This window comes from Orbicella faveolata, unplaced genomic scaffold (genome assembly GCF_042242905.1).
Source record: "Orbicella faveolata isolate gen_17 unplaced genomic scaffold, um_ofav_v1 contig_36, whole genome shotgun sequence".
Taxonomy (NCBI): Eukaryota; Metazoa; Cnidaria; class Anthozoa; order Scleractinia; family Merulinidae; genus Orbicella; species Orbicella faveolata.
Window position 1 is genome coordinate 7,397,883 of NW_028301565.1, and position 16,483 is coordinate 7,414,365.

Below are 16,483 nucleotides of genomic sequence, written 5' to 3' on the forward strand. Positions count from 1 at the left end.
TAGTAAGAGCCGAGTCTAAGATGGTAAAACAATTAAAGAGCATAGATTCTTACACGACTCAGAACCCTGAAGATGTTTATAGATATGGGAATTGCGATCCGAGAGTAAGTGCTCACGAAACCCTTTAGTGGGGGGGCCTTTAGTAACATCAGTGTTTCGGAAGAAAACTTACGCGGGGCTGCTCATTAATTTTTTCAGTTTTACACCCATTTTTTACAAAATTGGTCTCATTCGTACATTAGTGGACAGGGCCTTCAAAATCAACAACACTTGGAGCGGCTTTCACACCGACATCCATCAATTGACATTTGTTCTTATGAAAAATTGTTTCCCGTGCGGTAACATTATACAAAGGGTATTGAGTTAATCAATACCTTTATAAGGTTCACAACACCTCAGCTGATGCATCCCGGCAGGACCATTCCAGGGGAACGACCAAACGGTTTTTCAAATTACCTTATATTGGCCTCTTTTCCCTTTTAGCGCAACGTAAAATCAAAACCATCGCTAAAAATTATTGTAAGGATTTAGACATCAGGTTGGCCTTCTCTTCCTATAAGTTAAGTAACACGTTCAGTGTGAAAGACTTGATCCCCAGTGCGCTCCGTTCCCAGGAGGTTTACAAATTTACATGCGTAGGATGTCACACTTGTTAAGTCGGTGAAATCACTAGACATTTTGGCACCAGGGTTCGTGAGCATGCACTTACTCTCGGATCGCAATTCCCATATCTATAATCATCTTCAGGGTTTTGAGTCGTGTAAGAATCTATGCTCTTTTAATTGTTTTTCTATCTTAGACTCGGCTCCTACTAATTTCCAACTTAAGATCAAAGAAGCCCTTCATACTGAATGGGAAAGACTCACGTTGAATAAACAACTCAAACATGTTAATTTAACACTCCTACTTTAATTACTATCGGAGGCGCGGTGGCCTCGTGGTTAGTGCCCTCGTCTCCGGATCGAGCGGTCCAGGTTCGAGCCCTGGCCGGGGACATTGTGTTGTGTTCTTGGGTAAGACACTTTACTCTCACAGTGCCTCTCTCCGCCCAGGTGTATAAATGGGTACCGGCGAACTTAATGCTGGGGGTAACCCTGCGATGGGCTAGCATCCCATCCAGGGGGGAGTAGAAATACTCCTAGTCGCTTCATGCTACAGAAACCGGCATAAGCTCCGCCCTGATGGGCCACTTGGCTCGTATGCAGACTTTACCTTTACCTTACTTTAATTACTATTTGTATGCAGTATTTTTCACAGATTTGCACTCGCACCTGTTTTGTATCCCTCAAGTATTATGTACCTTTTTCACTGATTTGTACTATTATTCTATATTTTGTAATTTACACCTACTTGTTATCTACTTTATATAAAGTCACTCACTTGTAAACATCCTTCAACTGAAGATGGATACTGAGTATCCGAAACATGTCTTACAAATTTAAACGGTGTGTGGTCTTTTTTAAATGTTTGATTTACTTACTTATTTATTTATTTATTTATTTTTTAGTTTGGCGATAGCTGAGATTTTAACCCAGATCTGAGAACTGACGCATTTTTTTAACTGATAGCTCCGACTTCTCAAACATCCGAATTCAGACACGATCTGAAGTCTGACGTTTTCCCTCGGCTTCCGTATAAAGAAATGTTTTTCTTTTCCTTTCCTTGTTGGTACAGATAAACTGTTTGTGTTGTTATTGTTGTTGTTATTGTTGTTGTTATTGTTATTGTTATTGTTATTTCTGTTGTTAGATATTAGACAAGTTCTTTTTAGTTGGCGTGTTTATGGATCGAGACGCAGTCTTGACTGCGTTCTTGTTTTTCTTGTCTATTAACCACTTTATTGAAGAAAAAATTGTCATTACCTTAAAATTTATTCACAGTTATCTTAGAACCTTTATTTTACTATTTACTTTGTAGACCAATCTTTTGGTAGGATCATGATGAGCTGATGGCCAAACGAGCAGATGATGTGTCAAATATCATCATAATGATTATGGTAATATTTCTAAAAGCTTTATGAATTGCACGCCTATTGTCTTTCTAATTTTCTGCTACATAAATCCAAGTGAAACGAACATCTTAAAATCCTTTCGTCCATTTATTGTGAGCAGCGTCAATGGTGCTAATAGAAATGTTTACGGTGTATTCGCTATCCAACCTATAAGTTACTTTGGTGATTCCATGTAATAGAGCTCTGAGAAAGATTCATCCGAGATGAAACTAAGAAAATAGGTTTGTTATTATATTATTACTCCTTTTTTAAACAGATCTTCAAACTACAGTTATTGCTAAAAATAGCGCGGTTGGTTCTTCAAAAAATGCCAGAAGGTTTATCACGATAATAAGGAGTTAATGTGGAATATATTAACTCTTAACAGCATATGGATTTCTCCCTTTGACACGTTTTACTGCACACAGCTTAAAACGCACAAGGGAAGTTCCCCGCGTCAGTAAGATCAACATGAATTCCAGTGTCACTCAAGATTTCAAATCCCGAATCTTCATCATCACCGGGGCCATACTGCTCTTATTTGCAGTGCTGATAACGATTTCCAATGGTTTGCTCCTGTTTGTGATATACAAAGACCCGCTAAAAACATTTCGCAACCCAACCGCCGTCGTCGTCATCTCGCTGGGTGTAGCAGACTTCCTGACAGGCTGTCTTACTGCTGTGGACGTAGGAATATCCCACATCCTTGAAGGACTCGACATCCAGAAAGTCTTACTTCAGGCTAAAATAATTTCCCAGATTACTGTGCGCGGAAGTGTCTACATCTTGACCATGTTTGCGGTGGAGCGGTTCATTGCCGTCGCGTTTCCGTACATGTATCGCGTTTCGATCACCGTGCGGAAGACCGCTATCGGTTGCGCGTTTTGCTGGGGGCTGGCCATCGTGACAAGTTGTCTGGAGTTAGCAGTCGATCGGGACCTGTATGATATCATCTTCTTCTATGTCACTTTCGTCCTTCCACTTGCCACGATGTGTTTCACTTACTGTGCGACCTATTACCTGATAAAAATAAAGGCAGGAAGGGTGTATCGACAACGCGGCAATAGTGAGAACAAACATCGGGAGCGTGGCTCAACGCGGAGAGAAAAAATGTCCAAACAGTCGGCCGAGCTGCAAAAGCAACTCATGAAAACTGCGTCTCTTATAATCATCGTTTTCGCTCTATCTCTTGTTCCATTTTGGTCGTTTACTGCCATACGCCAGTATTGCAAGGAATGTGCTGAGAAAAAATGGTTCCTTGCAGGTTACCGATTTTCTATTCCGATCTTGTACAGTAATTCTGCGCTCAATCCGCTGCTATACGCTTGGAGGATGCGTCCGTATCGTAGAAGCTTTCAGACTTTGTTTGGGAAGAAACAAAATTGTGATAGGAGAAGGAGGCGCGAGTTGACCCCTTCAAACGTTAGCTCTGTCTGATCATAAATCATTTTATTTATGAGACAAAATTTTAAGTTAGAAGTCGTCTGACTAATTTTCACCGTGCACAAAGACTAGCAAAAAGTTTACACCTTTACGAACAGTTCCGTGCTCTTATTTAAAAATGTCCTTGTATTATAACGCGTAAGTAAGTACGAAGTGGTTGGGACATGACGTGTAAATGGTCCATTCAGGAAATTCAACTGAAACCAAGCAACTAGATGCAGGAAATGTCTTAAAAGAAATCGATTTTATGGTTTAAAAGGCCCCTACGCAATGATGAAAATAATCCTAATTGAAATGTTAATGTAGAGTAGTTTAGTTTAGATCAAAAAGAGCGATGCTTTTACCTTTTTGCCGTAACTTTGTCGGTTCCAAATAAAGGAAAGTGTTCTTACTATAGTTTTTTTTTTTCACTCAGGTCAAATTCAGATGCGTTAGTAGTAAGAAAACTGAAACAAGTAAACAGCTGGCATGGGCTTTCGGGCAAATGTTTTGTTCTAAAAATTAAGCGACATGATCAATTGATTTCTTAGGGGCCCAATGCCGCAATATATAGCCCAACCGTTGACGCAATATGTAGGTACTCAATTAGAAGATTGACTGATATGTACTCTGTAGCAAAACATAATAATGCAGCTAAATAAAATTAAGGTGGGCTTAGTGGAGACCAATATAAGGTTTTCTTAGTTGCAACAACAGAAGGACACCTAAATTTTCAGCTATACTAATAAAACAAATAAACATATACAACTAAATAGTTGCTGTTGTAACTTCGATAATCTTTCATGTTGTGTTTCTTTCTGTGTATCTTTATTCCCGCAGTTTAAATATTTAGTATTTTATATGATGACTCACTAACGAACTGTCAGCGAAAAACATCAGGGAAGTTGTTGAGGAGAAGACAAAGAACAAATTCCTCTTCGTTTATTATTCATCATTTCGGGAGATCCTTCGTCAGTCATTAAAAGACCCTTTCATTTGGAAAGCTTCGGAGATAAAGTACTACAACGAAACCAGGTTTATACCGGCGAACACCAGTTGAAAATGACACGCCAAAGTTTCCGTATTAGCCGTGTGTCCCATGCCTTAACTGCAACTTACGCTCAAACCGAAGAAACCTTATGCTCATTCAGAACAGAAAAAGATGTGCCACATTAACATTACATTTCTTCTGTCAGGTTCAAATGCGACAGTGTAATCACTCAAATAGTCTGTAACTTAACAAAGGTGCAGTAGCCTATAGAACGTTTTCGTGTTCTAATCGAATCTGACAAAATTTTCAATTTTGACTAGTTTTGCGCGTGCTTAATTGCCACGTGATTGACGCATGATCACTTGTATGTCCACTTAAACCCTTTGGATACCTGTAATTGAACACCTACCCATTAATACTCGTGCGTCAGCTACGTGTGCTTTAATGGCTTTCTTCTGATGGTTGTTTCCTGTCTGTACTGCCTTTTTCCGCTCAGAAGAAGTTCTTATTTAAAAAGACTTGTCAATCGCGAAATTTGATAGTATAACTGAACCTTGTTTCGTACAATTCAGACAGCAATCGTGCTCGGCTTAATTTCAAATCAGCCTCACGCTTTTCGACCGATTTTGATATTACTGGCCCGATTACCTCCTGAATTTCTACTCCACTCGTTTAAATGACTATTACTAATAACAGAGTTCAATTGACAACTCATCGCGAAAAATTAATATCTTCAGTTTGCAGATCGGATCAGTGAAGGAACTTCCTTTCATATTAATTTTCCTGGAAAAATTCAGAAATGAATAAACAAAGAACAAAAAGATAGAACTTTCTTGTAGTAACATTACCAGGCAAACTCATTACCTGTTAAGGTGTGGTTACTTGGAAACGTTCATTTGAGCTTCGACTAAGGCTCCGTCCACAAGTATCCAGATATTTTTGAATCCGCAGCTTTTTTCTTTCCGCATGATTCAAAAATTTTCCCGTCCACACGTAGCGTATTCAAATCGATTTCGCCTGCCCACACGTATCCGATGGTGCCCGGATTCACTCTAGACAAACTAGGCCTACACGTTGTGCCGCCATATTGGTTTATTGTTCGTTAAGAGACTGGACACGATTTTGTTACGTCATTGGATTCGCAAATATCCGGATTCACCGTCCACGCGTTATCGGATTCGTTGCGGATTTATTTTTTTCCACTCTGGAGAGCGGATTAAAAAATATCTGGATTCGCTGCCGAATTCGCCGGATGCGTGTGGACGGTAGCTGTATCCGGAAAAAAAAAAGTTGCGGATTCAAAAATATCCGGATACGTACGTTTGGACGGGGCCTAAGTTCGAAGTCCAAACTTCTTAAGTAATAAAAATGTTCGGCACGTGTTGCATGTGCATGCTTGAATACTCTGTAACGAGTCGAATGTGTAAGGGGGAACTGGCCTTGAGAGATTTTTCTAGAGATTTTTTTCAATAATATATTTATTATTCAAAATAGCAACATACTGGGACACCTTTGACTCTCCTAAAGCAGTGTTTTAAGAGTTAAAATATTAAGTATTACAATCTGGGGACTGTGTTTATTTATGTCTATTGCTCGTTTATTTACATGTCTTACATGTACACATTCATGCAATGTACTGTCATTCTTATGATGCAATCAAAATTTTCATGAATTTGATGGTTAATTTTGTCTTACGAAATTCATAATGTCTATATATACAAATCGGAAAACCTAGCTGCTCTAATTTTTTTACACGAACAGAAAAAAACATAGTTACCATGTTAATGTGTCTTTCTGCACACAAACGCGAACTTTTGTCAATCTTTCATCGTTAAACAATACAGCTGTTATGAAACTCAAGAAATGCCTTGACGCCGGGCTCCTTGACTCATCGCTTTTAGCAAGTTCACTTTTGAATAAACACCGACTCATTCTCTTCCTCGTCCTCTTTTATAGACGTTGGAAATCTCAAATATCGACATTTCTTCATCTCAAGCACATGCTTGGAAAATGTCTTGTCCTGTACCGAGTTGTCGTCGTTGCTTTCCACGCTGGTTAATTTCTTTTCTCTGGTCCACTTGGAACCCAGGTTAGGACAACTTCCTCTCCGCAACCTCGAGCGATTTGACACGGGTTCCTCCACTGTCAGAGGAGCTAACTGGTTTGCTTGTAAACTTCCTCGACGAGTCGATCTCGTGATCGTTGGAGACGCAATAACCATTGTAGAGTAACCGTTAGATAGCTTCCTTGTCAAGTCTTGAGCATCCAGTCTTGGTTTCACTTGTCTTGAGTACTTCAGCTTGTCGTAAAGAGTTTCTTTTGGCATCTTTAAGGATGCGACGTCCTCTAACTCAAGTTTTCGTGCTCCTTTATTCTTGTGAGTTGCTATGTTCGGCAGTTTCAGAGGCGACGGCGACGATGAGGTCCCGTTGTCGCAGTTTACGCTAGTTCTTAAATCCTTAGCTAGAACGTGCTGGTCCAAGGCTGAATCAGAAGATGAACTCTTTAATTTGTCACTACCTTCACCGTTTACCTTGACCGAGGGGCAGGACGGGAGAGAACCTCTCCGAGAGTCTCGTCTTCGCTGAGAAGCGAGAAGCACGGATTGTTGTGCAGATAGCTCACGAAGTTTTTTCTCAAATTCCTTTTTATATCTATCCACGGAAGAATTAAGCTTCTTAGACTCTTGATAATTCATCATCCCTTTATATTTAAGAGATTGTGTGAGCTCTCTTCGCTCGGTTATTTGTTTTCGTCCGTTCATTTTGGACTTGTTTCTTCTTTGAACGTTCCACTGATAGTTTCGTGACGTTTGGTTCTCCTTCACATCTTGATATTAAACTTAATAAATCCTGCAGCCCTATGTATTCATCTGCCATCTAATTTTTGATTGCGTGAGCGTCGTTTTAAGTGATAATTGTTATATCTTGGCCAACAAAAGATTAAGTTTATTTATTTTACGACACGTTCTTTACAACCCACTAATCGACATGCCACCAAACGACCTTTTATCGAGCGATTCGCTTTCCCATGCATATGATAATTCTTTGGTCAATTTCAATCAAAGTATGTCGTTGTTTAGTAAAAATCTGTTCAGCTCTGAAGAGAGGGCGAAACATGACGTAATACTGGAAGCTCGGCACTGCATTAAGGCCTTGAAATAGGATTTATTTTTTTGCATTTAAATGCAGTTGACATATGCTTGGAACTGCAATCGAACTTAAGTTTAATAAGCCTTAATTAATGACAGAATAAATAGAGTAAACTTTTCAGGAACTAATTAAATTTTTAAACAATCATGTGCTTTATAACATCGCAAAAATGTGATCGGCATCTCTTTGCTAATTTGTTCCCACTAAAGGGCCTTAAAGACTTCACATTGCGGTTCTTTTAAGAGGATATTAGCGACTAAGGGATATTAAAATAGCTTTTCAACTTGCAGCAAAGTTCCTAAAAATAGCTTCAGGGATCAAGCATATGTTGACTCACGTACTCTTTGAATGTGAAAGCCATGAAAGGGTCGGCATGTCTGTTTGAAGGAGGTTTGTATTGGCTGTCACGTGAGCAAGTCATCTAAGTTTACTTTGTAGCTATCGATTATCTCTTCTAGCAGCTCTCCATCAAAAAATAATTTGAACGTGTATTGAATTGTACATAAACTGGTTTTTAATTGCTGCACTCCAAAGGGCTCAGCTATGTTGCAATATCTTTAAGGCTAGACCAACATGATCTCGAACTCTCGAAGGTCTTTTTGATGATCCGCCACGGTTGCACCTCTGCCGATAATTTTAGTCTTAAATGTGCACAACCTGCACATCTTTCATTAAGGTTCCCAGGCAAGGAAGAAGTTAAGGTACTCGCTTCCGTGATACTTAAAGTTCCGGTTTTAAGAGACGCTAAATCATTTGCTAAACATGTTAATCTTCCCAACCGTTTTAAACATCACGTCATCGTTTGTGGCACAACAGCTCCAGTTGCGTAAGCCAAACCCTCCTGTCAAGAGTCAGTTTTACTGTGATGTGCTCATTCACTTTATCTGCAATTAATTATGAAAAATAGAGACATAACCACTCAAGCAAAATTACCGCTCATTCCAAGCTGCTCAACGGTTTCTTTTCAGAGTCAACTAATCCCCTGACCCATTCGTGAGGAAACGGCAGCTCACGTTTTCCAATCGTATCAATTATTCATAAGCTTTGTGTCTTCTTATTTGTCTGACGCTCATGCGTGTCTTCACGAGATTAAGATGATCGCATCAAATCAATAAATGTACGTGCAAATTTTGCTTCCATTTTTGCACATGCACACGCAACAAGTCTTCTCATGCAACTCGCATTGCTACCAAAAGTGCGTCACACCTCGTTTTGCCGTGTAAATCTGAGCGACTTTTAAAACCAATAGTTGGGCAAGGCAAGTTTCACCGTTTACGCACTTATACCACCTTTCACACCAATCTGTAGCAACGGCGTACACCAGTCCCCTGGAATAACCATGCACATGCCCCCCGGTAACAGCCCCATACACTTAACGACTGTCGACTCATGTACTAACCGTGTACTCCACCCCTTAGTGGCCATGGCAACGAACAAACCTTGCTCGTTTACGCTGCGGGCTAAAGCATGCCAAATTAAAAACAGCCATGCATTCCAACAAGTAGAAGAAACTTTCACTAACTTTATCCGGTCTTTATTCCACGTTTGAAAATGTATGTTGCGTAGCATACGAAACGTCAAGTTATTAAAATGCGTAAGTTTGATATGTTTATCACCGCTATTTGTGTTTTATTTCACTAACTTGCTTTGACTCTATCTTAAATGGCATCTATTTTCCAACTGCCCATAATTCACTCTGTTTGCCCCCCAAATTTTGCATAACTCCCAAGAGCATTTCACAACAATAGTTTATGCAAAATTTGGGAGGGCAAATTGAGTGAATTATGGGCAATTGGAAATTAGAGAATATGGCTCTAGTTTCCAGCGAGCCATTTTGTTAGGAACTCAAATAAGACTGGGCCGAGAGATACACGTCATTTTGCGACTCGTCATCTGTTGTACTTCTGCGACTGCGCACCTGTAACATCGAAACAAAATGGCCGCCGTCGATTTTGATCGTCTGAAGGTAATATAACGAGGATAATCTCTCTTGAACTGCTTACTATTGATCTCTATTTTTACTCACACGAAGTTTTATTCCAGGGACAAATAAACAAGGCACTGGGCGATGCCTCCGTGGTTGTTAAGTTCTCCTGTGCTACTGTGTGCCTGTTGTATGGCTTGAGTTTTCTTCCCTCTGTTTACTCATTGCTGGCTGTCACTCCTGGATTGTAAGATACCAATTTTTATTTAATTTATTTCTGTTTTAAAGCTCGTATTAGTAGGGAAGGTACTGTTAGATCAGATTGGTAGAATTTTTATTTTTAATGTGAATGTCACTTATCCAATGTTTGCACATTTTAACATAATAAAACACGACTGCAGTTTAAAACCTTCATGCTTGATCGACCTTTTGTTTATAGATAAAACTGAATACACGTATGTTGTAAAGTTCTACTTTAAAACAGTATATCACATCCTCGGCGTTTGTAAGCTATACACAATCTGAGATCCAAGTCAACATCTTTATTCCACTTTTTTTAATACAAGTTGCTTTAATTTTATTTACGAAAGTGTGAAAACAGTGCTTATGAAATTCATTAACATTTTTAAAAGATCCATGACATATACTTTAAGGTTGTTTGGTTATACTGCACATGTGCTTACTTGCATGTTGCTGTTACACTTAAGTTATAATTTCTACCACATTTGCATATTTGTTGTTAATTCAACTTTTCATCTCTTTTGTGTTCTCTAGCATCATTCCACCACATTTTAGAGTATGGACTTTAATTACAGGAGGATTTATAGAATATAGAATATGGAATGTAAGTGCACACCATCAGCGCATTAAGTACTGGAATAATTACTGATCTACATGCAGGTTGAACCTATAACTTAAGTTACCTGTTAACATCATTAAATTGCAATCTTTGTTTGTTTATTATTTACGGTGTCCCCAGATTAGCGCAGCAGTTCTAAATCCATTAACTTTTCAAAAAAACCTTTTGTACATACTCTATACATGTAAATTGTGCAGTATATGTAAACATTAGCAACCAATTGATAAACATGTTTGTCTTTTTTCAGATGTTAATAGACATTGGAGTTCTTGTCTTGTGTGGTCAGTTGTTAGAGCCTCTCTGGGGAGCACTTGAATTTTTGGTAAATCAAATTATTAATACATGTTTGTGGATTGAAAATTACTACCCATGAATTTTGTTTACTTGAAAGACATCTAATTCCAGTTTGTTGGGGGGGAAAATATGTTGGTGATTGGGCAAAAATTGATTGTGTCGTTTTTCTTTTTTTTTTCTACAGAAATTTGTATTAATCTTAGATGTAGGAACATCACTGATAACATCAGCTATTTGTGTAATAGCTTATGTTGCAACATTTGACACACACATGTGGTAAGTTGATAACTACAAAGAACTTTGCAAAATACAATCCAAATTCAATGCAGCCGCTCCATGTCCAGAAACGACCCTAGGGTGGTTAACAAAATTGTATCCAGAGACAAAATAATTGTTGTCAGTTTTCCAAGCTCCATCAGTCCCAAAAAAAAAAAGGAGCATTAAATTTTAGGAGGGAGTGGGGGGAGGGAGGTGAAGACAGCCACCATTTTCTGGCAGAATGGTGAAGTGTCCTAAGACTTCTGACTTGAACTGTAATTTCTATTAAGAGAAATTTGATCAACATACGTGGAGCGACCAATTTCACAGTTACTGTACAATTTAAGAATGCTGTTACTAACAGGAATGTAAAAAGCACCAATTGATTGTTAGCTTAAGCCTGTAAAAATAGATACTTGATTGATATCCTATTCAAAAGGAGAACCCCTGCTCCAAACCACTTCATGCTACAACCAGAGTAAAGCTCATGCACTGATTAGCCATTATTCCCTTCAAAATCCCTCGTATTGGGGCAGTGTTTTTAAACATGTTCACCACAACAGGTTTATTTCAAGATCAGAAAGAGTATTTGCTTTTATATTTAAACATGGCATTTTGCAAGAGTTCATGTTTGCATTGGCCTTGCTTATTTCGAACTGCAACGTGGATGTTTTTGCCTTCACTAAATAATAATAATAATAATAATAATAATAATAATAATAATAATAATAATGAATTTGTTGTGTGCAAATTCCATACGTATTTGTTCAAATGCGCATTACAATTAAAATACATACAATATAGTCACCAATAGTTGTGAGTTAAGAGCTTTCACCTACACCCATCAATTGTAAAGTGTTTTCTGACTCTTAGGTTTCTGGAGTTCAGTGGAATGACTGGAATTTTATCAGGAATGGTGGTTGCATTCAAACAGATCAAACCTGAGCAGGAAATAAGCTTATCTTCACTTGGTCTTCGTGTAAAGGTTGGTTTAGATTAAGAATTAAATTTATACGATGGTTTCATCTCTTACAGTACTGCTGCCATTTGAATTTCCTAAAAGAAATTTCCCATAAAAACTTCTCTTGCCCATCAGGCAAGCAAAGGTCAGAATCCATTAGCGCAACTGGAATATTGACTAGCCCCAGCCTTTCAGTTATGATGTTCCTTGCATGCTGCGTAAGATATCTATTGCTTTTGTTTCAGCACTTTTTAGACAAACATTTTTTTCATTATTTTCAGCATGTCCCATCCATAGTTGTTCTGGTGTACAGCATTCTTTGCATTGTGGGCATTCTTCCCATCATCCTTCTGGTCATGGTTCTATCAGGGACTCTGATTGGCTGGGTTTACTTGAGGTTTTACCAGCCACGTGGCAAAGGAGTCAAGGGAGACCTAAGTGAAAGTTTCTCTTGCGCTAGTTTCTTTCCAGAAGTAGCACAGTAAGTGACCTGTGGTACATTGTTCATATTAATGTATATTTGCCAAGAGTACGATATTCTGGAATTGTACATGAATGTGCAGTTCCAGAAAATATCCACACTCCCCCCACAGAAGGGATTGGAACTTCCTGGGGGTGGGGGATTCTGAAAGACGAAAAACCCAAAAAAGTTCAGAGAAATGTTTGATGCTTAATTGGAATTTTCAGAGGGGTGGGGGTTAGACAAAATCCCTTCCATGGGGGAGGTATGGATATTTTCTGGAACTACACAATGAGATTTGGCAAAATTTTTGCTGAGGCTGTAAATGTCACAAGCAGCATTCCACACCCTTTTCACTTCTTCATTTACTTTCTGCAGTTAGACAAGGGACTATTGGGCAGGACATTCTTAACTTATAATAGTCTAGATTCTGGGTGCTTTCTTTATTTCACTCCTTTGTGATTAAAGAGAGACCTGTAAATGACCTTGCATCTTTCCTACTGGCTTGTGTGTGATTCTATCAATTTCATAAAGCTAATTGTCAGGAAGGCTGTCTTAAACTCAACTGAATGACATCTCTGTTGCCTTTTTAACTCAGGGCTCCAGTAAGCACGCTGTCAACAATTGTATTCAATACTCTGGTTCGTCTGAAAGTGTGCCATAAGCCCATCCGAACATATGATGTAGGAGCGCCATCAGCAATTACAATCAGCCTGCCAGGGATGGATCCTGCTGATGCTGAGAGAAGAAGGTAGACTAAGAGTGTAGTTCTTTGAGTCAGCCACTTCCCAAGTTCACATCTTTCGTCATAAATTTTCTGTCTTACACTCTAAAACAACAGCTTTCAGTATAAAAATTAATAAGCATGGCCTGGCCATTCTTACACTTAAGAGATCTTTATAAATGTGTTTGCTTTTCTGCATGTAAAGGCAAATTCTGAGGAAATCTGTGAAGATAAATCTTTTCCTATCAACAACAGCAACAACTTTATTCGCTCTTGTACTTGACAACAATGTTACAGTATATATATGTAACTAACACACACAGCATTTTATTCTAGTTTCAAGGCTAAATATCTCAGGAAAATGCTTGGCTACCCCTAGTTTCCAATAGTAATATTAAAAATATTTCTGTTTCTTTGATTAGACAAAAGGCATTGAAAGCCCTAAATGAGAGGCTTCAAAAACTGGAACAAACTACAAGCTGGCCTACTCTAGATGGGCCAGAGGGAAAAGACAGTCCCCAGAGTCCAAGTGCGGTGGATGAGATGCCAGAAATAGTGGTTGATCAGGGTACGACGAAAAGGACTGAGGGCATACCAACTAGCTCCAGTGTTCCTACGTAACAGAGGCACTGTGTGCAGCTTAGTCCTGCTTGAAGAATAAGCAAGTCAATGGTAACTCTGTAAGACTTCTTGATCAGAGAAGAGCCTGAGTACAAATTTACTCTTAAGTATAAAATTATGCTTATGCTTATGCGCTAGTGACAACCAGCCATAAGCTTACAACATGTATGTGCTGGGGTTAGGCTGTGTCAGATATTTTGAACAACTGTGCCATATATCAAGTCTTTTGATATTGGTCCAGCTCAGTTTTATACATGTACAGACACCCAACTGACAGCAGACAGTGAAATTTGTTAATCTGGCACCACTTAGCCACCACACTAAAGTGGGGTGCTCATACATGTATAAAAGGGTTCTCAAATAGGAAAAGTACGGACTAAGCTTTTTTTCAGGCAAGAAATGTAGCTTTTGTAGTGAGACAGTCGTATGTTGAATGTAGTGTTACATGTTTTATTTATATTGTTTAAAGGAGCTTAGTCACGGTTTTGCGCATATTGAAAGGTTTAGCCTCAATTTTTTAAATTCGTCGTTTGTAATCCGTGTTAATCTTCTCCATCCTCAGCCATCCTTGTTCCTTTATGGTTTATCATTATGTCTTTGGTGTCTTTCTATCTTATTAAACTGTTATTTTCAGGTTTCCTACCATTTAAAGGTAATTTTTTGTATGTGGCCAAAATAACTCAAAATACCGTGACTGAGCTCCTTCAAAAGCGGTAACTGAAACCTAAGTATCCTTAAGCTTCGTCTACACGAGCAATTTTTATGTGACAAATATATTTGATCTTGTAGATAGCGCAATAAATATTTGTCAGCAATTCAAAGTTTAGTGCGCCAGTAATGACTTTGGACAGCAGAGATACGCAGAAACAAGACGCGACTGCTTAGTCGCCCCCGCATTCCCCGCATTTTATGTGACGACTCGTCTACACGAGCAATTTTTCGTATGTGACAACTTTGATTTGTCACATAAAAGCTAACACGCAAACTTTTAAGCAAATGTATTTGGCACATAAAAATTGGCCGATTCTCCTCATCGACACGGACAAATAAGAATTGTCACATGAAAATTGTCGTATAAAAATTGCTCTTGTAGACGAGGCTTAATACAAAAAAAAATCAAACCCTTGCGGTATTTGCTAAGCTTTCCCCCTCTCCCTCTTCACAAGTGATGATGTCTCGTCACTTGAATTCGAACATGTGCTTGTGTTGTATTTGTTAACAGAGTTTTAACATTAGGCTTATAAAATTGGTGAGCAAACTTATAAAGTAAACGGGAATGACGGAATAAGAAAATGGTGTTAATTTTGTCAAAGGGTATCAGATGTAAATATGTATACTGTACATTGGAAGATACGAGAAGACGAAATGTCATGTTTTTAGTCTGCATAAAGAATTATTGTAGTTGTAGTTGGGAGAACCAGATTGCATATCAAGACAATAGGCTCTTTGCACGATCCGGTCACATGGTACAAAATCACACATGCTGGTGCGCAAGTTGCGCAGTGGGACTTCTAAAACAAAGGCAGGTCCAGGTGGACTGGTACGAGTTGCATTGTTTTGGAAGTCCCACTGTGCAACTTGCGCACCAGCATGTGTGATTTTGTACCATGTGACCGGATCGTGCAAAGGGCCTATTTCTCGCTGGTGCTTCTCATGAGCTGCTTGTTGGATTGCGCACTGGTATTTTAAGAAGAAAATATAAGCTGATCTCTTAAAACGCCAAAACAACGAAAATTTCTGAAAAAAAAAAAACACTTCCTCTCCAGTGAGATAACAATAGTTTTGCATCGTAAAGGCTTTAGAAAATTATATAGTCGCAAATCTGAAACGGGAATGTTTTGGGACACGTCATATTCGCAATTCGCGAGTAAACCAAGTTACTTTATCTGGCGGTTGAAGGATATATTTTTGTGTCACCATTTGTGTAACTGTGTGTGTGTCGTGAAAAAGAATGTGTCGTGAAAAAAGCAATCGTCAACTATAAATGTTTGTTGTGATGTTAGGCGGAATTGGTAAGCATGTCAGAGATAGACACTGCGTAGGAGTAAAGCTATATCAAGCTTTATGTATTCTAGTCTCCCCAACGAGCCGTTATTTCAATCGTTACGACAACCGTTACGTGACGATCCGAACAACGGAAAAGGAGTATGAAAAATGTTATTTAAATGAACCAGACTGTATCCATTAGGGTCAAGTAATTTATAATGTACCAGTTTGAGTATGTTAACGGTCCGATCCCTTGGTACACCATATGGTACAGACAAGAATATTGTACATGGTGCATATGTTTGGCAAAATTTGTTTATACTGAAGCTTAATGTTAGGCCTTGGTTCATATTATTGGACAACATTTTAAAACGAGAATAACAGAAGGTAGTTTACAATACGTCTATGGTGTAAAACCACAGATGTCAGTGGCTTGTTAAAATCGAAAAATAAAAATTGCAAAGTAACAATGCTATGTCTGTAAAGCGTGTGAATCTTCCCTCTCTCTGTCTCTTCCAACGCCGCAAATTTGTGGCACTCTGATTTCCAGACACTTCGAGTTTTCGAATTTGTATACGAACTAGATAATTAATATTCAGTTTTTCATGTTAGTTCATTACACAGATCAAGGTAAACTAAAAATGTCTAAAAGGTTTCTAATCGTAACATTTTGGAAGAGAGGTTTTGGGCATTGAACATTTGGCATACTTACTTTCTCTTATCGCACCAGTGTGTCGAGCAATTTTACCCTCGGAGAAGCCTATTTTCTGATCTTTTTAATCATTCATCCCTTGTGACGTGCCGACGGGCCTGCTGGTAAATGTATATGTGGAACATATGA

At 38.7% G+C, this 16,483-nt stretch overlaps 3 protein-coding genes across 3 annotated transcripts; 2 read left to right on the forward strand and 1 right to left on the reverse strand.

Moving 5' to 3' along the window:
• Window positions 1–2,046: 2,046 nt before the first annotated feature.
• Window positions 2,047–4,211, forward strand: LOC110064616 (thyrotropin-releasing hormone receptor-like). Its single transcript, XM_020771686.2, has one exon. It carries the CDS (start codon window positions 2,462–2,464, stop codon window positions 3,425–3,427), a length of 966 nt encoding a protein of 321 aa, XP_020627345.2. The 5' UTR covers window positions 2,047–2,461; the 3' UTR covers window positions 3,428–4,211.
• Window positions 4,212–5,959: 1,748 nt separating this feature from the next.
• LOC110064683 (uncharacterized) lies at window positions 5,960–7,434 on the reverse strand. The gene has a single exon (XM_020771771.2). It carries the CDS (start codon window positions 7,165–7,167, stop codon window positions 6,310–6,312), a length of 858 nt encoding a protein of 285 aa, XP_020627430.2. The 5' UTR covers window positions 7,168–7,434; the 3' UTR covers window positions 5,960–6,309.
• Window positions 7,435–9,449: 2,015 nt separating this feature from the next.
• On the forward strand, window positions 9,450–16,113 carry LOC110064638 (transmembrane protein 115-like). The gene is made up of 9 exons (XM_089275101.1): window positions 9,450–9,521; window positions 9,599–9,726; window positions 10,254–10,323; window positions 10,586–10,660; window positions 10,817–10,908; window positions 11,764–11,875; window positions 12,133–12,332; window positions 12,910–13,062; window positions 13,458–16,113. The coding sequence occupies exons 1-9, from the start codon at window positions 9,492–9,494 to the stop codon at window positions 13,654–13,656; spliced, it is 1,059 nt and encodes a 352-aa protein (XP_089131227.1). The 5' UTR covers window positions 9,450–9,491; the 3' UTR covers window positions 13,657–16,113.
• Window positions 16,114–16,483: the final 370 nt, after the last annotated feature.